Genomic DNA, 24,301 nt, shown 5'->3' on the forward strand with positions numbered 1-24,301 from the left:
AGCAGCCCAAACAGGAAGTATGGGTGCTCACACTCCTGGACAATGATGAAATAGGAGGCGGGAACAGATCAAGTTGCTCAACTTGGTAGAGAGGCAGGTTCAGCATAAAATGTCCTGCTGGAGTGTGCAGTGAAGTCCACAGTGGTCAGACCAGGGCCATGGAGCCCAGTGTCCTGCTCTTCCTCTCTGTTCTCACCAGCTTTTTGCTACTCCTGGTCAGGGGACACAAAAAGGCTCATGGTCAACTTCCACCAGGACCATGTCCCCTACCCTTCTTGGGGAACCTCCTATAGATGGACAGAAGAGGCCTCCTCAACTCCTTCATGCAGGTGAGACATGCATATAGCCTGTGCTCTATTGGCTTAGCCTCATATTTGCTCCTGGAGGTCACTCAGCAGGATGAGCTAGGTACTCTTTTCAGGTAAAAGGTTCAGGTGGGAAGGTCACTGAGTGAAAAGTGAGGTGCTGATTGGTGATGGATGGTACTCAGATCAACAGGCGAGTCCACGCTATGTTGGATTCCTGTGGGGCACAGCACTTGGAATATAAAAGATGTTGAGGTGTGTGCAAGGGTTTACAATTTTCCTCTTTGGTGCTTCTTTATTCCAGAAAGAGAAAGAAAATGTCAGAGGCATCCACAGATAAAGTTTGCTTCTGCCAGCACAAGGGATTAGCCTGCCTTATTCAGGAGCAAACCAGAGAGGCAGGTCAGGAGGTGGGGTAGATAGGGAGTGCTTATCAATTATAAATACTATGGACCATCCAAGCAACTGACACTGGCACTATCTTTACCAGTCTTTACAAATGAGATTTTGTGTTCAATCACCACCTTTTTGTTAATATTCAATTAGTATCCTTGGCTGCACTTCCCATTTAGAGAGCTGATATAGTGGCAACAATCTCAACTTCCTGCTACCCCTTGGCTGTTAACAGATCACCTATCTGGATCATTTGTGTATTCATTTATTTTTATTTAGCTTTGTGGCAAACTCAAGATCCTCCAAGTTTAATATAATATCTTTGATCTGATCTGTGTATTGATAGTTCATTGCTGCTTAAGATTCACGTTGTGATGCAGCCTAAAAACATAAGTAGGCCAGGCTGGCTTCCAATTGGATACGTAGCCAAGGATGACCAGTGATTCTCTGTCCTCTACCTCTACAGTGCCAGGATTATAAACATGTGTTGCTCCTCCTCCCTACTCTACAGCACTGCTGTATTGAGCAGGAAGTCCAACCAATCAGTGCAGACCCTGGTATGTGGGGAATTAACCCTTCAATCTTAGGTCCCCAGAACAGGAAAGGTTGCCATAATTGAGGTGCCTATTGACCAGTCTGTGCCTAAGTGTTTTCACAGTGTAACAACAATGCTTGTGTGCACTAATCACAACCCTTGTGCCCTTATGCTTTTTAGCTTCGAGAAAAATATGGAGATGTGTTCACAGTGCACCTGGGACCTAGGCCTGTGGTCGTGCTGTGTGGGACAGAGGCCATAAGGAAGGCTCTGGTGGATCAAGCTGAGGCTTTCTCTGGTCGCGGGACAGTTGCTGTGGTTGAGCCAATTGTGAGGGGATATGGTGAGATATGGGACAGTGTCGAGTGGAGGATGTGCTCAAGGATGGTGGAATCTGAGTTGTGGGGAAGGACTCAGGTTCTCTGACCTTCCAGTGTAACCTACCCATATATCCCCTACTGTCAAAGGTGTGATCTTTGCCAATGGGGAACGCTGGAAGGCCCTTAGGCGATTTTCTGTGGCCACCATGAAGGACTTCGGGATGGGGAAGTGGAGTGTGGAGGAGCGAATAAAGGAGGAGGCCCAATGTCTGGTGGAGGAGCTGCAGAAATCCCAGGGTGAGTCTCTGAGAATGGGGGAAAAAGGAAGATGGTGATACAGGGACCTGAGTGCACAGCCAAAGAAAGAGAAAGAAGCACTATAAAGTAAAGAAGACAGGCAGACAGACAACATACACACACACAGAAACACAGACACACAGAGTATGGGGAGGATGAAATATGGACAGAGGTGTAAAGAGAGAAATACAAGGATGGGAAAGAAACATGAAGTGTATTGTGTCCACAATGACTCAGAAACATGTACTGACCATGATGATGATGTTTCTTCAGAAAATGAGTCTATGAATTTATTTTCTTTGTCATTTGTTTATGACTGGCACACACTTGTCCTCTTAGAACTTAGAAGGTGAGACAAGATGCTCATGAGTTCAAGGCCACTCCTGTCTACATTGTGAGGCCCTGCCTTTGGTGTGGCTATGGATGTATGTAGGTTGCTTCTAGCACCATACACAATGGGCATGATCATGCATGTTTATATTCCCAGCACTCCAGAGGTGGAGGCAAGAGGCTGAATTTCCCAAGGTCATCTTCTACTGCATAAAGAATTCAAGGACAATTTGGCTTAACCTTTGTTGTTGTCCCCCACCATGGTCTTATCAAATAAAAAGTAGACCTTAGGTATGAAAGAGAAGGGAGCAGGAGGAACTGCAGATGTGTTCTAAGCAGGGAACTGTGTTTTCTTCCTTGTGATTGTGCTGGAGCGCAGCAGTAAGCACAAAGGCTGATGGGAATTTGACTTTAGTTGAACACAGAGTCATATCTGGAGACATTAAGGTTCTTTTTATTAATAGATATTTTATTCATTTTATATGCCAACCACAGATTCCCCTGTCCTCTCCCTCCCCCAGTCTCCCCTCCCAATGCACACACCATTCCCACCTCCTTCTAGGCTAGGTCTCCCATGGGGAATCAGTAGACCTGGGTACATTCAGTTGAGCCAGGTCCAATCCCTCCTCCCTGCACCAAGGCTGGGCAAAGTGTCACACCATAGGCACTAGGCTCCAAAAATCCTGTTCATGCACTAGGGATGTGTGACAATTCCACTGTCTGGGGGCCCCCTACACAGTTCAAGCTAAAAACTGTCTCACCTATGCAGAGGGACTAGTCCAGTACCATGGGGGCTCCTCAGCTATTAGTCTACAGTTCATGCATTTTCACTAGTTTGGTTAGTCATCTCTGTACTTTCTCCTACCATGGTCTCTATGTCCCTTGCGCATAGAATCCCTCCTTTGTCTCATCAGCTGGACTCCTGGAGCTCAGCTTGGCACCTGGACATGGATCTGCTTCCATCAGTCACTGGATGAGCACTCTATGATGACAGTTAGGGTATTCAGCCCTTTGATCACCAGAGTAGGCCAGTTCAAGCACTCTTTTGACTATTGCCAGTAGTCTAATGTTTGGTCATCCTTGTGCATTCCTGGGAACTGCCCAGCACTCTGTTTCTCCCTATTCCCATGATGTCTTCACTTTTCATGGTATCTCTTTCCTTGCTCTCTCACTCTGTCTCTGTTCCAGCTCTAACTTCCCATTCCCCTATGTTTTCATGCCCCATCCATTCCCCTCCATTTCTCTTCTCACCCCCAGTTTACTCACGTAGATGTCATCTATTCTCTTTTGCTGGGCAATCCTTCAATCCTTCCCTGCTAGCTAGTCTCCCTGGAGCTGTGGGTTGCAGTTTGATTATCCCTTGTTTTATATATAGTATCCAGTTATGAGTGAGTACATGCCATGTTTGTCTTTCTGAGTTTGAGTTACCTCACTCAGGGTGGTATTTTCTAATTCCATCCATTTGTCTGCAGATTTCATTATGTCATTGTTTTCACTGCTGAGTAGTACTCCATTGTGTATATGTACCACATTTTCTTTATCCACTCTTCAGTTGAGGGGCATCTAGGTGGTTTCCAGGTTCTGGATACCATGAACAATGCTGCTATGAATGTAGTTGAGCATGTGTCCTTGTGGTATGTTTGAACATTCCTTGGGTATATGCCCAAGTGTGGTATATCATGGTCTTGAGGAAGATTGATTCCAAATTTTCTGAGAAATCGCCATACTGATTTCCAAAGTGACTGTATAAGTTTGCACTCCTACCAGCAGTGGAGGAGTGTTCCCCTTGCTCCATATCCTCTCCACATAAGCTGTCTTCACTGTTTTTTTAATCTTAGCCATTCTGACAGGTGTAAGATGATATCTCAGAGTTGTTTTGATCTGTATTTTCTTGATGACTAAGGATGTTAAGCAATTCCTTAAATGTCTTTTGAACCTTTGAAATTCTTCTGTTGAGAATTCTATTTAGCTCTGTAATATTAAGGTTCTTTATATCAAGGGTATATTAAGTGACACGACTGTTGTATGCACCTCCATTTCTTTTTATAAATTTATTTTTACTTTTTTATTAAGAAAATTTTTTATTCATTTCACATTCCAATCAAAGCTCCCCTCTTCCCTCCTCCTGCCTCTCTAGCCTCTCCCTCCCAACCAACTCCCCATTCCCTCCTACAAGAATGTAATGCCTCCCATGGGGAGGTACATTTAGTAGAGGCAGGTCCAAGTCCCTCCCTCTGCCTCAAGGGACAGCTGTGTGAGGTGTGCCGTCATAAGTAGTGGACTCCAAAAAGCCTGTTCATGCACCAGGGAGGGATTCTGATCCTACTGCCAGGGGGGCCCTTAAGCAGGTCAAACCACACAATTGTCTCACTATGCAGAGGGCCTAGTCAAGTTCCATGCAGACTACACAACTGTTGAACTAAATTTCATGAATTCCCACTAGTTTGGTTTGGTTGTCTCTGTAGGTTTTTCCATCATGAGCTTGAAGCCTTTGCTCATAGAATCTATCTTCTCTTTTTTTGACTGGACTCCTGGAGCTCAGCCTGCTGTTTGGCTGTGGATCTCTGCATCTGTTTCCATTAGTTACTCTAAAAATTCTCTATGATGATAGTTAGGGTATTTACTGATCTGATTCCTGGGATATTCCAGTTCAGGCACCCTCTCTACTATTGCTACTGTTCTAAGCTGAGGTCATCCTTGGGGATTCCTGAGAACTTCCCTAGCACCTGGTTTTTCCCTATTCCCATGATGTGTCCCTCTATTATGGTATCTCTTTCATTGCTCTCCCACTCCATTCCATTCTCTTATGTTCCCATCCCCCATCCCCTACCCTCCATTGCATACCCATCATCCCCAATTTATTCATGGAGAGCTCATCTATTGTCCCTTCCCAAGCCAATCTATGCATCCCTCTTTGGGTCCTCTTTGTTAGTAAGTTTCTTTGGAGCTGTGGGTGGTAGTCTGATTACCCTTTGCTTTACATATAGTATCCAATTATGGGTTAGTGCATACCATGTTCTTTTAAGTCTGGGTTCCCTTACTCAGGATGACATTTTCTAGTTCCATCTATTTGCCTGCAAATTTCATAATGTCATTTTTTTCACTGCTGAGTAGTACTCCATTGTGTATATGTACCACATTTCCTAAACCCACTCTTCAGTTGAGGGATATCTAGGTGGTTTCCAGGTTCTGGCTACCATGAACAATGCTGCTATGAATATAGTTGAGCATGTGTCCTTGTGGTATGTTTGAACATTCCTTGGGTATATGCCCAAGTGTGGTATATCATGGTCTTGAGGAAGATTGATCCCAATTTTTCTGAGAAAATGCCATACTGATTTCCAAAGTGACTGTATAAGTTTGCACTCCCACCAGCAGTGGAGGAATGTTCCCCTTGCTCCACATCCTCTCCACATAAGCTGTCTTCAGTGTTTTTGATCTTAGCCATTCTGACAGGTGTAAGATGATATCTCAGAGTTGTTTTGCTCTGTATTTTCCTGGTGACTAAGGATGTTGAGCTATTCCTTATATGTCTTTCCACCATTTGATATTCTTCTGTTGAGAATTCTCTGTTTAGCTCTGTAGCTCATTTTCTAATTGGATCGTTCATTATTTTGATGTCTAGTTTCTTGAATTCTTTGTATATTTTAGAGATCAGCCCTCTGTCAGATGTGGGGTTGGTGAATATTTTTTCCCATTCTGTAGTGTGTCTTTTTGTCTTATTTACTGTGTCCTTTGCCTTACAGAAGCTTCTCAGTTTCAAGAAGTCCCATTTATTAATTGTTCTCAGTGTCTGTGCTGTGGTGTTATACGTAGGAATTGGTCTTCTGTGCCAATGCATTCAAGACTACTTCCTAATTTCCCTTCTATCAGGTTCAGTGTAACTGGTTTTATATTGAATCTTTGATCCACTTGGACTTGACTTTTGTGCATGGTGATAGATATGGATCTATTTGAAATCTTCTACATGCTGACATCCAGTTATGCCAGCGCCATTTGATGAAGATGCTTTCTATTTTCCTTGGTATAGTTTTGTATTCTTTGTAAAATAAATAAATAAATAAGTAAATAAATAAATGAAATGTTCATAATTTCATTGGGTGTGGGTTATGTCCAGGGTCTTCAATTCAATTCCATTGGTCAACACATCAGTTTTTATGCCAATACCAAGCTGTTTTTATTTCTATAGCTCTATAGTAGAGGTTGAGATCAGGGATGGTGATGCCTCCAGAGCTGGCTTTATTGTAAAGGATAGTTTTAGTTATCCTGGGTTTTTTTGTTTTTCCATATGAAGTTGAGGATTGTTCTTTCCAGGTCTGTGAAGAATTGTGTTGGGATTTTGATGGGGATTGTACTGGATCTGTAGATTGCTTTTGATAAGACTGCCATTTTTTTTTTTTTACCATATTAATCCTACCTATCCATGAGCATAAGAAATCTGTTCATTTTCTGATATCTTCTTCAACTTCTCTCTTCAGCGACTTAAACTTCTTATCATACAGGTCTTTCACTTGCTTAGAGTTACATCAGGGTAACGTGGCTGTTAACTTGCTGTAAATTGCCTTTATTTTGTTTTAGTATGTTCCTTGTATTCCTGATCTCTCTAGAACCTTTATCATAATGGGGTGTTGGATTTTGTCAAAGTCTTTTTTCAGCATCTAATGAGGTGATCATGTGGCTTTTTTCTTTCAGTTTGTTTATGTGGTGTATTACATTGACAGATTTTCATATGTTGAACCATCTTTGCATCCTTGGGTTGAAGCCTAGTTGATCATGGTGGATAATTTTTTGATGTGTTCTTGGATTATGTTTGCCAGTATTTTATTGATTATTTTTGTGTCAATATTCATAAGGGAGATTGGTCTGTAATTCTCTTTCTTAGTTGTATCTTCATGTGGCTTGTGTATCAGAGTAACTGTAGCCTCATAAAAGGAGTTTGGTAAAATTTCTGCCATTTCTATTGTGAGCAACTATTTGCAGAATATTGGTATTAGCTCTTCTTTGAAAATATGGTAGAATTATGCACTGAAACCATCTGGTCCTGGGCTTTTTTTTGGTTGGTAGACTTTTAATGACTGTTTCTATTTCCTATTTAAATTGTTTATCTGGTCGTGATTTAACTTTGGTATGTGATCTTAGCCATTCTGACAGGTGTAAGGTGGTATCTCAGAGTTGTTTTCATTTGTGTTTTCCAGATAATTAGGGATGTTGAGCAATTCCTTAAATGTCTTTCAGCCATTTGAACTTCCTCTGTGGAGAATTCTCTGTTTAGTTCTAAAGCCCATTTCTTAATTGGACTGTTGGGCATTTTGATGTCTAATTTCTTAAGTTCTTTATATATTCTGGATATCAGCCCTCTGTCAGATGTGGGGTTGGTGAAGACCTTTTCCCATTCTGTAGGCTGTTGCTTTGTCTTGTTGACCGTGTCCTTTGCTCTACAAAAGCTTCTCAGTTTCAACAGGTCCCATCGATTGATTGTTTCTCTCAGTGTCTTATATGCAGCAGAAGGATGCATCCTGTTTTCTTATCCATTCTGTTAGTCTGTGTCTTTTTATAGGTGAGTTGAGACCATTGATATTGATGGATATTAATGACCAGTGATTGTTAGTTCTGTTATTTTTGTGGTCGTGTTGTGTTGTCCTTCTTTGGTGTTTGTTAGTGTGGGATTATCTGTTGCCTGAGTTTTCATAGGTGTGTTTAGCTTCTTTAGGTTGGATTTTTCCTTTTAGTGCTTTCTGTAGGGCTGGGTTTGTGGATAGGTATTGTTTCAATCTGGTTTTATCATGGAATATTTTGTTTACTCTGTCTATGGTGATTGAGAATTTTCTGGATTTAATAGTCTGGGTTGGCATCTATGGTCTCTTAGTGTCTGCATAACATTTATCGAGGACCTTCTAGCTTTCATAGTCTCTATTTAGAAGTCTGGTGTTATTCTGATGGGTTTGCCTGTATATATTACTTAGTTTTTTTCCTTTGCAGCTCTTAATATTTTTCTTTGTTTTGTATGTTTAGTGTTTTGATTATTATGTGGCTAGGGGACTTTTTTTTTTTTTTGGATCCAGCTTATTTGGTGTTCTGTAAGCTTCATGTATCTTCACAGGTATTTCTTTCTTTAGGTTAGGAAAGTTTTCTTCTATGATTTTGTTGAATATGTATTATTCTTAGGTTTGGTATTTTCATAGTGTCCCAAATTTCTTGGATTTTTTTGTTACTACTTCTTTGTCTTTAGTGTTTGCTTTGACTGATATATCTATTTTCTCTATTGTGTCTTCATTGTCCAAGATTCTCTGTTCCATCTCTTGCATTCAGTTGGTTATGCTTGCTTCTGTAGTTCCTGTTTGCTTAGTCAGGACTTCTATTTCCAGCATTCCCTCAGTTTGTGTTTTCTTTATTGTCTCAATTTCATTTTTCAGATCTTGGATTGTTTCCTTCATCTGTTCAATTACTTTTTCTTGGCTTTTTTGATTTCTTCCAATTTTTTGGTTTTTTTTTTCTTCTATTTCTTTAAGGGAATTTTTTATTTCCTCTCTAAGGGAGTTTTTCACTTCCTCTTTAATTTAGTTTTCCACTTCCTCTTTAAGGAAATTATTTATTTCCTCTTTAAAGGAACTTTAAGGGCCTCTATCATCTTCTTAAAGTCATTTTTACGGTTGATTTCTTCTGTTTCTTCTGCCTTGGGATGTTCAGGTCTTGTAGGTGTAGAATCACTAGGTTGTGATGTTGTCATATAGGTCTTCATGTTGTTGCCTGTGTTTTTGCACTGGTGTCTACTCATCTCTTCCTCTGTTCGGTGCAGGCAGTGTATGTGTCTGAAGGTGCCTCTCTTGTTCTAATTGTTAGTCTTGGTTCACTAGGATTTCTTTGTTAAATTGGTGCTGTTGGGCTCAGTTTCTTTGGGATGAGCTTAGTCAAATCAATGTTATTGGGGTCTGTCTCTGGGAGCAGTTGTTCCCGGTTGGTGTAGGGTGTGCTTATGGTTCCAGTGGTTGTTAGGTTCGTAGGGGTTAGTTTTGTTTGTTTGTTTTTTGTTTGGGGTTTTTTTTGGGGGGGGGAGGGAGTAGGGAAATGTAGCTGTCTGGTTGTTGGGACTACAATGGGTATGGCCTAGGAGTTAGAGACCTGATCTGCCGGTCTGGAGATGGGAGCTTACCTGTTCTCAGTTGGTGAAGTGTATACTTCCGATTCTGGTGATCTGGTTCGGTGGCTGAGCAGTGCCTTCTTTTGTGTTCTCTGGTCACGTTTTGCTCATTTGTGAACTCCTCAGCTGCTCTTGTTTCCTCAGGCTTCAAACTGTAGGTTTTTGATTCCTCTCCTGGATGGATTTCAGCTGAGTAGGGTAGTCTCAGCAACACCTCCAAGTTGTTGGGTTTCACAGGATCAGCAGCTGGGACCTGGGTTGGCCTCAGACAGTGTTCAGATCTGTTCTGGTCTCCTCCCATAGAGATGGCTGCTTCCCCGGGTGCTGGGATTAAAGGCGTCCCTGTTCCAAGCTCTTGATTAGTAACTTGTTTTCACTAACTCCTCAGCAGGTGGTAGCTCAGTTTCTGGTTTTTATTACAATTGCCTCCTGCCTCTCTGCCTGCCTGCCTCTGTGCCCCTGCCTGCTCCTCCTCAGGAGACTTTTAATGCCTGTTTCTATTTCCTTAGGGGTTATTGGACTATTTAAATGGTTTATCTGGTCTTGATTTAACTTAGGTATGTGGTACCAATCCAGAAAATTATCCATTTCTTTTAGATTTTCCAGTTTCATGGAGTAGAGGTTTTTGAAGTATGACCTGATGATTCTTTGGATTTCCTCATTGTCTGTTGTTATGTCTCCCTTTTCATTTCTGATTTTGTTAATTTGGATGCTCTCTCTCTGTCTTTTGGTTAGTTTGGATAAGGGATTGACTATCTTGTTGATTTTCTCAAAAAACCAACTCTTTGTTTCATTAATCTTTTGGATTGTTCTCTTTATTTCTATTTTATTGATTTCAGCTCTTAATTTGATAATTTCCTGGTGTCTATTCTTCCTGGGATACATTGCTTCTTCTTGTTCTAGAGCTTTCAGGTATGCTGTTAAGTCACTAGTGTGAGATTTCTCCAACTTCTTTATGTGGGCATTTAGTGCTATGAATTTTCCTCTTAGCACTGCTTTCATAGTGTCCCATAAGTTTGGGTATGTGGTATATTCATTTTCATTAATCTCTAGGAAGTCTTTAATTTCTTTCTTTATTTCTTCCTTAACCCATTGGTGATTCAGTTGAGCATTATTCAGTTTCCATGAGATTGTGGGTTTTCTGTAGTTTTTTTGTTGTTGAAATCTAACTTTAAACCATGGTGGTCTGATAGAACACAGTGGGTTATTCCAATTGTTTTGTATCTGTTGAGATTTGCTTTGTGGCCAAGTATGTGGTTGATTTTAGAGAAGGTTCCATGGGGAAAACAAGGTATATTCTTTTTTGTTTGGATGGAATGTTCTGTAGATATCGATTAAGTCCATTTGAGCCATAACATCAGATAAGACCATTATGTCTCTGTTAAGTTTCAATTTGGCCTGTCCAGAGGTGAAAGTGGGGTGTTGAAATCAACCACTATTAATTTGTGGGGTTTTATATGTGATTTAAGCTTTAGTAATGTTTCTTTTACATATGTGGGTGCCCTTGTGTTTGGGGCATAAATGTTCAGAATTGAGACTTCATCTTGGTGGATCTTTCCTGTGATGAGTATGTAATGTCCTTCCTCATCTCTTTTGATTGATTTTAGTTTGAAGTCTATTTTGCTGGATATTAAGATGGCTACACCAGCTTGCTTCTTAAGACCATTTGATTGGAAAGTCTTTTCCCAGCCTTTCATTCTTAGGATGTGTTTGTCTTTGAATTTGAGGTGTGTTTCTTGTATGCAGCAGAAAGTTGGGTCCTATTTTTTTAATCCATTCTGTTAGTCTGTGTCTTTTTATAGGTGAATTCAGTCCATTGATATTAAGGGATATTAATGAGCAGTGATTGTTCGTTCCTGTTATCATTTTTATTTCTTGGTGGTAGTGTGTGTGTGTACTTCTCTTCTTTGGGGTTTACTGCTGTGGTGTTATCTATTGCCTGTGTTTTCATGGGTATATCTGCCTTCCTTAGGTTGGAATTTTCCTTCTAGTGCTTTCTGTAGGGCTGGGTTTGTGGATAAGTATTGTTTAAATCTGACATTGTCTTGGAAGGTCTTGTTCACTCCATCTATGATGATTGAAAGTTTTGCTGGGTATATTAGCCTAGGCTGGCATCCATGGTCTCTTAGTGTCTGCATTATATCTGTCCAGGTCCTTCTGGCTTTCAAAGTCTCAAATGAGAAATCGGGTGTTATTCTGATGGGTTTGCCTTTATAAGTCACTTGGCCTTTTTCCTTTGCTGCCCTTAATATTCTTTCTTTATTCTGTATTTTTAGTTGTTTAATTATTATGTGGCGAGGTGACTTTTTTTTTGGTGGTCTAGTCTGTTTGGTGTTCTATAGGCTTCTTGTATCTTCATAGGCATTTCCTTCTTTAAGTTGGGAAAGTTTTCTTCTATGATCTTGTTAAATATATTTTCTGTGCCTTTGAGTTGGTAATCTTCTCCTTCCTCTATCCCTATTATTCCTAGGTTGGCTTTTTCATGGTGTCCCAAATTTCTTGGACATTTTGGGTCAAGACTTTGTTGGCTTTAGTGTTTCCTTTGACTGATGAATCTACCTCTTCTACCATATCTTCAACACCAGAGATCCTCTCTTCCATCTCTTGCATTCTGTTGGTTATACTTGCATCTGAAGTTCCTGTTTGTTTACTCAGATTTTCTATTTCCATCATTCCCTCTGCTAGTGTCTTCTTCATTTTTTCTATTTCCCTCTTCAGGTCTTGGACTGTTTCCCTCATCTCTTTCATTGCTTTTTCATGATTTTCTTTCAGGGACTTATTGTTTTCTTCTGCTTTATTTGTCCTTTCCTCTAGTTTTTTTATAGCGTTCTTCCCATTTTTTGTTTGTTTGTTCCCCCACTTCATTTTTTATTTCTTCTATATAAGGCTCTTGCCTCTTCATGATGTTATTTATTAGGTTGCTTTCTTCTGCTTCTTCCATTCTGTGATGTTCAGGTCTAGCTGTTGGAAGAGGTCTAGGTTCTGGTGATGCTGTATTGCTCTTTATTTTGTTGTATGTACTTCTGCCTTGACGTCTGCCCATCTCCTCTTGGATTTGTTCTTGGTCTTATCAGCGTACTTGGTCCAGACAGAGCTGACAGATTTAGGGAGCCTCTCTCTGGCCCAGATGGGAGTTCTGTTCCAGATGGGAGTGCTGGCCGGATGGGAGCTGGGGGCTGGTCTCTGAGTCTCAGGAAGTGGCTTGGGTCTTCAGCAGATGGGTGTAGGGGCAGGGTGTGGAGATTGAAGGGTCTACCTGCAGTCTTGGAAAAGGGGAACCTTCTTGTGGGCCCACTGGATGGCCAGAAACTGGGGCCAAGTTTGGCAGGTCTTCCCTGGGATGGCTGGTGCCATGGGGTGAGACCAAGGGGCAGGCTACTCTGGATACAACCCAGGCACTCACCTCTGGTCCAGATAGGAGTTCTGGGTTAGGATGGAAGCTGGGGCCTGGTTTCTAAGCCTCAGGAATTGGCTCGGGTCTCAGGTGGATGGGTATGGGGGCAGGGCATAGAGATTATAGGGTCTACCAGGGGTCTTGGAGAAGGGAAACCTTCCCTGTGGGGTTGAGGGGGTCCTGCCCTATGGCCAGAACCTGGGGCCAAGTTGGGCAGGTCTTCCCTGGAATGGCTGGTGCCCAGGGCTGGGACCTAGGGGCAGGCCTCTCTGGGTATGACCACAGGCATTCACCTCTGGTCCAGATGGGAGCTGGGGGCTGGTCTCTGAGTCTCAGCAAGTAGTTGAATCTCCATGTCTTGTCCAGAAGGGAGCTCCAGGGTAGGATGGGAGCTGGGGGCTCTGGTCCAGGTGGAAGTTCTGGGGCAGGATGGAAGCTGGGGGCTGGTTTCTAAGTCTCAGGAAGTGGCTGGGGTTTTGGGCAAATGGGTGTGGGAATAGGGTGTAGATTTTGTAGACTCCACTGGGGGTCTTGGAGAAGGCAATCCTTCCTGGTGGGGTTGGGGGGGGGTCCTGCCGAATGGTCAGAACATCTGGTCCAGATGGCAAGGTGTGTTTTTTGAGTGCAGTAGAAGGATAGATCCTGCTTTCATTATCCATGTGGTTAGCCTGTGTCTTTTTATAGGTGAATTGAGTCTATTGATATTAAAGGATATTAATAGCCAGTGAACATTAACTCCTGTTATATTTTGGTGGTAGTGTGTGTATTTATCTTCTTTGGGATTTACTGCTTTTGGGTTATTTATTGAACCTGTTCTTGTGGGTGCATCCGACTTCCTTACTTTGGATTTTTCCTTTTAGTGCTTTCTGTAGGGCTGGATTTGTGGATACGTATTGTTTAAATCTGGTTTTGTCTTGCATTGTCTTGTTCACTCTATCAATGGTGTTTTTCTGGGTATATGAGTCTTGGCTTGGATCTGTTGTCACTTAGTGTGAGCATTACATATGTCCAGGACCAGGATTGTGGGATGAGGTGGGGCTTGTAGGTTTTAGGGTCTGGTGGGGGATGGTGGTAATCCATCCTGCCTGCAGAAGTCCTGCTTGCTGGTCCGCAACTGGGACTTCAATGTGTGGGGACATGGGGGCACAGGTTGTGCCACTAGGTCTAAACCCTAGGGGCTGGGGTGATTGGCTAGGAAAACAAAGACTCCAACATCTTGAACTTCAGTTGCAACCTGCTGTTCCTCTGACACATCCACTGGCAGATATACATGGGATCAGAGACCACAGAAAAGCCAGCCCCAGGGTGAGGGGCAATGGTGGCCCTATATTGTTGGATGGACAACAGAGTCCTCCAACCACAAGTGTTCATGACTGAACCTGACATACAAAGGTAGCAGGCAGCAGGTGCTGATGGCTTCTGGAACACCACAGAGCCCAGAAGTCAGAGAAAGGATGACAGAGGGGCAAGGAGTGTGCAGGGCTTATAAATTCACACAGGCATTCCCTGAATCCTTCTCTGAACCAATCCTGCCAGTAGGAGTTAGCCATCAGCTCAGAGTCAGAATGTTGTCCTGGGAGGAGGTGCAGGGTGGAGACTGACTACACACACTGGACCTCTTCATCCTAGCATCCTAGTCCCAGCCATGATTAACTGGGTTGCCTTGGTGAAGGTAGCTTCCCTTTCTGTGTACACAAATAACATCCCACATTGTGTACAGTATTGAGGGAAGTTAAAAGAATGCATACACCTCTGAATAAAGAGCCTAGATTCACGTGCAAATGTGGTAGCTGCTGTTGCCATTCTTTGAGTAGTGAATGGTGGGGGCAGCCTCACAGAGATGGGGCTGAAGCCAAATGTGCCTTTTTTCTATATCCCCTGCTTCTTGTCCTGCATCCTCCTCCTCCAGGAGCCCCCATGGACCCCACCTTCCTCTTCCAGTGCATCACAGCCAACATCATCTGCTTCATTGTTTTTGGAGAGCGCTTTGACTACAAAGATCGCCAGTTCCTTCACCTGCTGGACCTGTTCTTTCAGACCTTCTCACTCATCAGTACATTCTCCAGCCAGGTCAGTGGATGGGAACAGAGGGGCATCTAGGGCAGAGGATAGAAGAGGCTGGTCTGTGGGCAAAGAAGGGAGTGTCTTAAGGCTGTAAGAAAGGCTGAGACAAATGGATAGGCAAGGAGGTGGAGAGCAGGAGGGAGAGAGGGATGGTAAGTAGGGTAGAGACCTGAATGCAGAAGTACAGAGCCATTGATACATGCAGACAATGGTGATGTGAGTGATGCAGTTATAGCTCAGAGGGTAGAAGACTTAGTTTTTATGCCTAAGGCCCAGACTGTGTATCCTGGAAATGGTAGTACACCATCCATGCAATTCCTGCACATGAAGGCATGGGGATGATAAATTCAGGGTGATTCTTAGCTACTTATTGAGTTTAAGGCTAGTCTGGCATGCATGATACCCTGTGTCCATAAAGCAAAACTCACAAATTAATAGAAACAATGATAATTCAGCACAAGGTATTGGGAGAGAGAGCAGAGGAGAGGAAAAAGGAGACACAGAGAATGCAAGGAGAGGCATAGAGACAGATTTAGAGATAAAGTGCAAAAGCATGCTTATGTATACTGTACACATACGAGGTGTGAGGTGTGTGTGTGTGTATGTGTGTGTGTGTGTGTGTGTGTGTGTGTGTGTGTGTGTGTGTATGTTTTATTTTACTTCATAAAATATATGGCCATCCTGGGAGCATGTGGTGGTTTGAATGAGATTGGCCCACATAGGCTAGTGTATTTGCATGCTTAAGTCCTAGGTGAAGAGCTGTTTGGAAGGATTAGGATCTGGGCCTTGTTGGAGGGGATGTGTTGATATGGGTGAACTTTGAAGTTCCAAAATGCCCTTGCAAGACCCAGTGTTCTCTCTAGTTCTGCCTGCCTGCCTGTGTATCATGATGTCAGCTCTCAGGCACATGCCTGTCTGCTTGCTGCCATGGTTCCTGCCATGATATTAATGGATTAACCTTCTGAAATGGTAGGCAAGCCCTCAAAAATACTTTTTTTGTGTAATTATCTTGGTCGTGGTGTCTTCATAGCAATAGAAGAGTGACTAAGTTGGAGCACTGTCCTCATCTTGTGACCAGGTAGCTTAAGGTGAGCTTCGGGTCCTTCTTTCTTACAGGTGTTTGAGCTCTTCTCTGGCTTCCTGAAGTACTTTCCTGGTGCCCACAAGCAAATCTTCAAAAATATGCAGGAAGTCCTTGACTACATTGGCCAGAGTGTGGAGAAACACAGGGCAACCTTGGACCCCAGCAATCCAAGGGACTTCATCGATACCTACCTTCTTCGCATGGAGAAGGTAAGTCCTCCATGCCTGAGAGAAGTGATGGGTGAGAGTGAAGGCTGAGGATGTGAGCAGAGGAAGAGGGGGCAGAGGGTGGGGAGGAGAGACAGGAAGTGGAGAGGAGGAGATGCAGAAGAATCTAGAAATTGAAGACTAGAGAAAGGGAGGAGAAAATGAAATAGGGAGGAAGAAGGCTGTGGAAGAAACACAGGGCAAGGGACAAAAAGCAGAAAAGACCTCAGAGGAAGAGAGAGCCTGGGAGACAAAACATGATACATACCAGAGAGCAAAGTCAAGAGAGAAGACAGAACAGAGAGCCAGTGACAATGTCAAGGATTGAGACTGGCAATGTGGCCCATACAGTATGTGACAGAAGGACAGTTCCCAGGATGTGTGAGCATCTCCCTGTAAGGGCACAGTCACCCCTGACTCTCCCTCCTCTCTCTCATCTGGAACCAGGAGAAGACCAACCCACACACGGAGTTCCATCACGAGAACCTCATGATCTCTGTGCTGTCTCTCTTCTTTGCTGGCACTGAGACCAGCAGCACCACACTCCGATATGGCTTCCTGCTCATGCTCAAATACCCCCATGTTGCAGGTGCGCCACAGGCTACCCACTGAGGGATCTTCTAGCTCCTTTCGGCTGCGGAGGTTTGTGTGGATGAGAGAGACATGGGCCTCTTACATCTGGAGTTCTGAAGGCTTTGGTTTACCTCTAAACTAGAGCAGTGCTGTGGATAAAGTGTAAATGAACATTGAGCTGGCCCATTTTCTGTTATCACTTAAAGGGTGATCTATCAATCTGTCCATCCATCCATCCATCCATCCATCCATCCATCCATCCATCCATCCTTCCATCCTTCCTCCCTTCTTTCCTTATGACTTTACATCCATCCATTCACTCATCTTACCGTCCATTCACCTCTGCACCCATTTACCCATTTATTTACCCATTCATCTAGTATCCACCCATCCATTTATCTATTTTTCTGTCCATCCAGATACACACCTATTCACACTCTCATGTAGTCCTCTGCCCATCTTCTATATATCCATAGATTATTAATCCTAGATTCTGCTTCACCCAGTGACAAATATTTCATTTATTTATTTTGATTAATCAACTCATGAGTTTTATGAGTGAGCTGTCTGTCATTAATTCATTAGTACATTCATATACAAATATTTTCATTCCTTAATCCTTCCAACTGACTTTTGAATTTTCCCTACATGTGTCCATCCATTCCTCCATGTATTTGTTTAATAACTCACTCATTCATCTATGAATTTTTATTCTTCAATACAACTTTCTGTTTATTCTTATATTTACTCATTCATTCATTCATTCATTCATTTATTCACATGTTCCTTTGTTAAATCTAACATTTGCTTGATCATTAGTTAGGGTGTTTGTTGATTTATTTATGTATGAATCATTTATTGATTCATTAATTGTTTAATGAGTGAAAAGTTATATTTATACATTTACTTGATTATTGGCTAATTGTGTTCATTGATTTATTTGTGTATGATCATGTATTGAATCACCAATATATTAATATAAATAGTCAAAAGTGGAATACATACATCCAGTGTTTAGCATGCTCATTTAATTCACTCAGCAACTTTCATTAACTGACTCATGTATTGCTTGATTGACTTACACATTCACATTCTAAAAATTTACAAATGATTTGCTGTTCCTGTGAGTGTGCCTGCCACAGCTCATGTGTGGAGGTAGAAGGACAACTCTGTGTAGTTGGGTCTCTCCTCCACCTTCTCATGGGTTCTGGGAGTCAAAATAAGGCTATCAGGATGCAAGTCAAGTATATTTACTGGTTGAACCATTTTATCAACCAATGTATTCACTCATGTATTCATATTTTCTATTCAGTTATACATAGATTAATTTGCTTCCTTCTATTTCTGAAGATATAGCCTTAGATTCTTAGCCTGAATTTTAAATTTAATTTACTAATGTACATTGTTGTTTTGCCTGTATGTATGTCTGTGTGAAGGTGTTGGATATTTTGAACCTGGAGTCATAGACATTGTGAGTCACCATGTGGGTGCTGGAAATTGAATCTGGGTCCTCAGGTATAGTGACCAGTGCTCTTAACCAATGAGCCCCCTGGAGTTTTAAACATAAATTCTATGCTAGGATGTCTGTCTGTCTGTCTCTCCTTATGTGTGTGTGTGTGTGTGTGTGTGTGTGTGTGTGTGTGTGTGTGTGTGTGTGTGTTATGCAGGAACACAATTTATAACATTCTACATATTTCAAAAGGAGAGAAATTTTACCATCTCTCCATTCAGCCTTCACTCCACATTGATAGATAAAATAGCCCTTTGCTGTAGGTTTTCCCTTTTTCTATTTACAAGCAAGGTTGGAGCTTTTGAGGGAGACTCTACTAAAGCTCTAAGTGTGGCTGGAGAGACAGGTGCCTGAGGGAAGCACAGGTGTGCGTGCCCAAGAGTGCACTGTGTCTTTCTCAGCAGTCTTCTTGCTCTGCACTGTTCCTTGGTGACTAGCTGGAAGCAAAAGGGTCACTGTGCATTGCCTGAATGATAGTGGGGTGGGCACTGTCTGTTGTTTCCCTCTTCTGTGCAGAGAGAGTCCAAAAGGAGATCGATCAGGTGATTGGATCACACCGACTCCCAACCCTTGAGGACCGCATGAAAATGCCTTACACTGAGGCTGTCATCCATGAGATTCAGAGATTTTCTGATCTCATCCCCATTGGCGTCCCGCACAAAGTCACCAAAGACACTTTGTTCCGAGGGTACCTGCTCCCCAAGGTGAGACCAGCTGCCATTCCACATATCTACTCCATGATTACCCTTCATATTCCTAATTACTAACTTCAGTCTGTTTCCTACATTCTGTTTCTCAGAGACAGACCATCTTTGTGTCTTATAATGTCTCCTAGAACACTGAAGTGTACCCCATCCTGAGCTCAGCTCTCCATGACCCACAGTACTTTGAACAACCAGACACCTTCAATCCTGACCACTTCCTGGATGCCAATGGGGCACTGAAGAAAAATGAAGCTTTTATGCCCTTCTCTATAGGTGAGACCCCCTTGTGCTTCCTTTCCCAGACACTAGAGGGCAGGCTCATCCTTCAGGACACAGACAGGACAAGGACCATGTTTACTGCTTTGCATGAACTATCCTATTCACAATGGCTATAGACCCCCCAGGGGAATCTTGAACTAAAAGAACATCCTGATTGTTGAGCCCACAAAGTTTTCCTGGTGAGATCTGAACTTGCTTTACACAGCAGGGCTGCATTAAGGGATTCCTGGACCATGTGCATGGTCACTGGGTGGCTGTGCTGGGGGGAGGTCTTTTGCTCCACACCTTGGCCTTCCTTTAAAAAGCCCTTTAGTAGAGATATAAGGGGCTGGTGGGTTTGGACCCAGGCCCTCCCAAGTCTATCCTATGTTATCTCTCTCTCTCTCTCTCTCTCTCTCTCTCTCTCTCTCTCTCTCCAATTTCCTCATTTCTCCCTGCTCAAGAATACCCTGAGGGAATAAGAGGGAGCTGGTCTCCCTCACCTGGTCAGGAGGTAATTGGAGAGATATTTAAAAGCCTCTAAACTCAAGCAAATTCATTTTCTTTCTTATTTTAATATGAGGGGGAAACCCTTTAAAATCAGTGAAAATATTTGTCTTTAATCATGATTAAATGCCTGGAAAAGGAGGACAAAGTATTTTACATAGAACAAAATGTACTAAGTACAAAACCAGGCTTCTACTGCTGCTCCCAACAATAAATACCAGATTAATTAATAGAGGGGATGGGAGCACAAATATTCCCATGTCATGTTGTTCAAGACATCTTTAAGGCCAATGCAGTAATTCCCATGTAAAGTCCTCAAAAGACAAGAAGACAGTGTCTCCCTTTAGAGAGTGTAATGATCAACATAATCCATCAGTTCCCTTTCAGTTGCATCAAATCCAGGAATGGAGTTGCTTTTCTTGTTAAACTTCTGTTTGCTATTTTTTCTTTTTTCCCCTCCTTTTTAAAAAATAGATTCTTTTCTTATACAATATATACTGATTACAGTTTCCCCTCCCTCTACTCTCATTCACTCCCCACCTGCCCAACTGTCCTGATCCACCCTATTTCTGCCACTCATTAGAAAGGAACAGGCTTCTAAGAGATAACAACCAAATATGACAGAATAAAACATAGCATAACACAAAACCCATCACATCGAAGATGTACAGTGCAAATGCACAGAAGGAAAAGAGCCCAAGAGAAGGCACTAGAATCAGAGACCACTCATTCACACACCCAGGAATCCCATGCAACACTAAACTGAAAGCTTTAACACATGCACAGAGGACCTGGTGTATAACTGTGCAGGCTCTGGGCATGCTGGCTCAGTCTGTGATTTCATATTAGCTTTGTTCAGTTGATTCAGAGGGCCTTGTTTTCCTGGTGTCCTCCATCCCCTCTGAGGATGTTACTGTGATGTGAGTGGATCTGGAGGAACAGAAGGAGAGGTAGGGATCCTTTGTCAGTCTACCTGCTTCACTGGCAGGAATGGTTAGTCTTTGGGCTAGTAAGGGGTGCCTTCTGGGGGAAGATCTGGGGGATCCACAAGACATGGAAGAAGGGTGGCTGGGAAGGTTGCAGAGTTGGGATGAAGGCTGGGGATTGGGTCTTGGGGAACAGAAGAAGAGGTGAAAATCTTCAGTCAGCCTACCTCCTACCTTGCAGGAATTGCTTGTGGGTTAGCAGACAGTGCAAATTCATTTGCTTAAGAAATAACAGCAAGAACAAATGACATCATCTATGAATGTCATGAGCTTGGTAGGGTCTTGGGGCTGGGGTGACATTTATCTGTGCAAACTGGAGAGATGGGACATGTGCTGGCACAGTTGTCTATTTGCATTAAATATTCTTTGTCTTGTTAAATTGTAAGAGAAATGAAAATTTCTAGCATGTATTTGAGCAAAAAAACCATTCATGATGGACAAAATCCTGAACCAAAGGAAATTCAGAGTTACAGTATAAGTTCAGAGTCATCCCACAGTTTCTACAGACAATAGGGAGCTGGGCATGGACACACAGCTTGAATGGTGCAAGCTCTGCTTTTGCCTACTTGGCCATGCTGGAGTAGTTGGCAGCCTGGGGTAGGTCAACTGCTATGAGAGACTGAGACTTCTACTTCATTGGAAGAATATAATCTCAAGTTGTTGATTAGTTCAGTTGCCTCTTATGTTTGGTTAGATTGTTACATACAGAAGCTGCCTCCAGCCAAATTTAATTCAATTTAATGGACTCTATTGGATATAAACATGGAAACTTTGTGTTCATGCTTTTGTCTTTTGGAGAAAGGGGCATTCTAGAAACAATTCCTTAGTCTTTCATTATACCCCCCTCCATGTCATGCTAGGGATGGGACCCAGGGCAGAGTGTGTGTTAAGCACGTTCTCTTTGAAATAGCCCACACCTCCAGCCTCTCCCTCCTGCATTCTAGAAGATGCTTTCCCGTGGAGCTTCTCTGTTCTCATCCTCTCACTGAGGGATTTTAGGCAAGAGCTCTCCTGCTGAGCCATGTGTCAGCTATGAATTGTCTAGTCTTGAGTGTTCAAGTGACTTCAGTGACCCTGGTCTCAGCCCTGCCCCTGAATTGTCCATAGAACAGTCCCAAGTCTAGAAAGGCAGGGATGTGGAGAAAGGGACAGAGACAAATAAACAATACAGTGGTAAGGACATTGTAACAGATCCCAATAAAGAGAGGTACACAGAGGACACAAGGAAGCTACAACAGGAGGAGATACATGGAAGGATTCAGAGAGTGGACACGAGACAGTGAAGAAGTGTGAGGAGTCAGGGTGAAGGGGGAAGACAGGAGGAGAAGAGGGGAGAGAGAAGGAAGGGTGAGAAATCAGAGGTGAGGGGGTAAGACAGGAGGAGAGGAGCAGGGAGAGAAGGAAGGGTGAGGAACCAGAGGTAAAGGGGGAAGACAGGAGGAGAGGAGAGGAGAGAGAAGGAAGGGTGAGGAATCAGAGGTGAGGGGGGAAGACAGGAAGAGAGGAGCGGGGAGAGAAGGAAGGGTGAGGAGTCAGAGGTGAAGGGGGGAAGACAGGAGGAGAGGAGAGGAGAGAAGGAAGGGCAGGAGACACAACTAGAAATAGACAAAGGAAGACACAGAAGGAACACGAGACAAGGTGTCCTTAGATAGAAAGGGGAGGGGCTAAGATGGTTTCTAGGGAATTTAGGAAGACACAAGTAGGTGGAATAGATAAAAGACAAATAGAGGTGATAGGAACAGGTTCAGGTAGTCTGCCAATGGAAGAAGGGAGAGACAGTGAGAGAGAGAGAGAGAGAGAGAGAGAGAGAGAGAGAGAGAGAGAGAGAAAGAAAGAAAGAAAGAAAGAACCAAGACAGAGACAAAGACAGAGAAAGCCAAAACCAAGAAGTGTTAGAGCCAAAGAGACATGAACAGTGTCCAAATGTCCAGCTCCAGGCATGGGGACATTGAGTTGAGAGTGAGATCAGCCATCAAAAACTGTTCTGAAAACAACTGGATCATAAAATGAGTTCTAGAACCATCTCAGAGAGATACTCCATGAATTTCTAAGCTCATGTCACCTAAATTCTGGAAAGGAGGTGCCCAATGGGATACAGTAATTTCATTAAATACTCCCACAAGGGCACAATTTTCCAACAACTGGAGGGTACTAGGGTTGCTGGGAAATCCCTCCTCCACCTTGAATCCTGAGGTGGTTGGTTACAGATTAAGAATCTCTGAAGGTCAGGGCAGGAGGTAGAACCCCTACCTGGTCTTTCAGGCTCCCATTGTTCTGTGGTGCTCCATGCCTGAGGTGACAAACCTTATGTCCCTGAGAATCCAATGGGTGCCATAGAATCCTTATCATGTGCTCCTGCCCTGATGAACTGTATGAACAATTGTGTTTGCAAACTTGTTGGATTTCTTTGATCTGAAGCTGAGGAAGCAAAGGGGAGAAAGGGAAAGAGAAAAGGAGGGGGTGGAGATGAGAGATAGAGAGGACAGAGAGAGGAGAGACAGAGAGGTTTTGCTCCGTAGCCCATCATCTTCCTGCTGCAGATTCCCAAATGCTGCACTTGCACACATGTGCCTCCATGTCTGGCTCATACAGAACCCTTAACACCATCCAGTTGTTAATCTAAGAGTCTTTGTAAACAGTACCTTCACCTTCAGGGAAGTCTTATGTCATGGGTACCAATCTGCCACATGAGAAAGGAGGGAACACTAAAGATGTTACATTATACATGTGTACACATACTACTATTCTAAGTGGGTTCTTACTGTTCTGGATAAAAGGACTCTGGTAATCTAACAAAAGCTAGAAATCTGTCAGAAGCGACCACAAGACATCCAACAACACTTTTTCCTGCATTATGGTTGATTTTTTGTATAAATGTTCCCATGCATATACATGTATGCTATGGTGGATGTGTATGTATTTATGTCAAAGGATAGACTTTGGGGGTTGGTTCTCTCCTCCCAGCATGTGGGTCCAGGGGATTGAACTCATGTCCTTAGGATTGATGGCAGGCTACTTTCCATGCTAAGGAGTCTCACAGGCCCTTGCACTAATTCTTTAAGGTTTTGGGAATCTCTTAATGTTTTCAAATTGCAGGTTAAAGGTCAAACTTGTAATGTGCAGAGTTGTCTAGGTTATAGGATGGGACAGTCTAAAGGTTGTATACTGCCCTGGGGCTCACATGGCTCATCCTCTGTGCCCACAGGAAAGCGAGTTTGTCTTGGTGAAGGAATTGCCCGCAATGAATTGTTTCTATTCTTCACCACCATCCTCCAGAAGTTCTCCGTGTCCAGTCCCATGGCTCCTGAGGACATTGACCTCAGTCCAAAAGAGAGTGGCTTTGGCAAAGTGCCTCCAACATACCAGATCTGCTTCTTAGCCCGCTGACTGGACTGAGGTGGCCAGGTCTCCCCTCTCCTGTTGAGAATGGCCCCATCTTTCTGCCTCTGAGAGACCTGCTGGAAATAAGACCCTAGGTCATTGCTCACTTCCCTCCTTCTTCCTGCAGCTTCTGCAAAGCTATAGGTGTGTTCTTCTTCCCTGTGAATGCCACTGGAGAAGTCAATCAAATGCCTTTCTTGATGTGTGAACAGAAAGATTTCTGGAGGCCACATTTCATACTGAGTCACTCCCAACAGCCACGGTCCCCATGTATCAGCTCCTAGTGACCCATGACCTATGCTGATGGACTCTGCAT

General features: G+C 43.1%; 1 protein-coding gene across 2 annotated transcripts in view; it reads left to right on the forward strand.

Moving 5' to 3' along the window:
- Positions 1-276: 276 nt before the first annotated feature.
- The window catches only part of LOC118588777 (cytochrome P450 2B1-like), an 88,899-nt gene continuing 64,874 nt past the window's right edge, over positions 277-24,301 (forward strand). For both annotated transcript variants that reach the window (XM_036195323.1, XM_036195329.1), the window contains exons 1-3: positions 277-329; positions 1,414-1,576; positions 1,701-1,850. In XM_036195323.1, the coding sequence (XP_036051216.1) occupies positions 294-329; positions 1,414-1,576; positions 1,701-1,850 (349 nt within the window). In that variant the 5' untranslated portion in view covers positions 277-293. The remainder of the gene's footprint in view (positions 330-1,413; positions 1,577-1,700; positions 1,851-24,301) is intronic.

This window comes from Onychomys torridus, chromosome 1 (assembly GCF_903995425.1).
Source record: "Onychomys torridus chromosome 1, mOncTor1.1, whole genome shotgun sequence".
Lineage (NCBI taxonomy): Eukaryota > Metazoa > Chordata > Mammalia > Rodentia > Cricetidae > Onychomys > Onychomys torridus.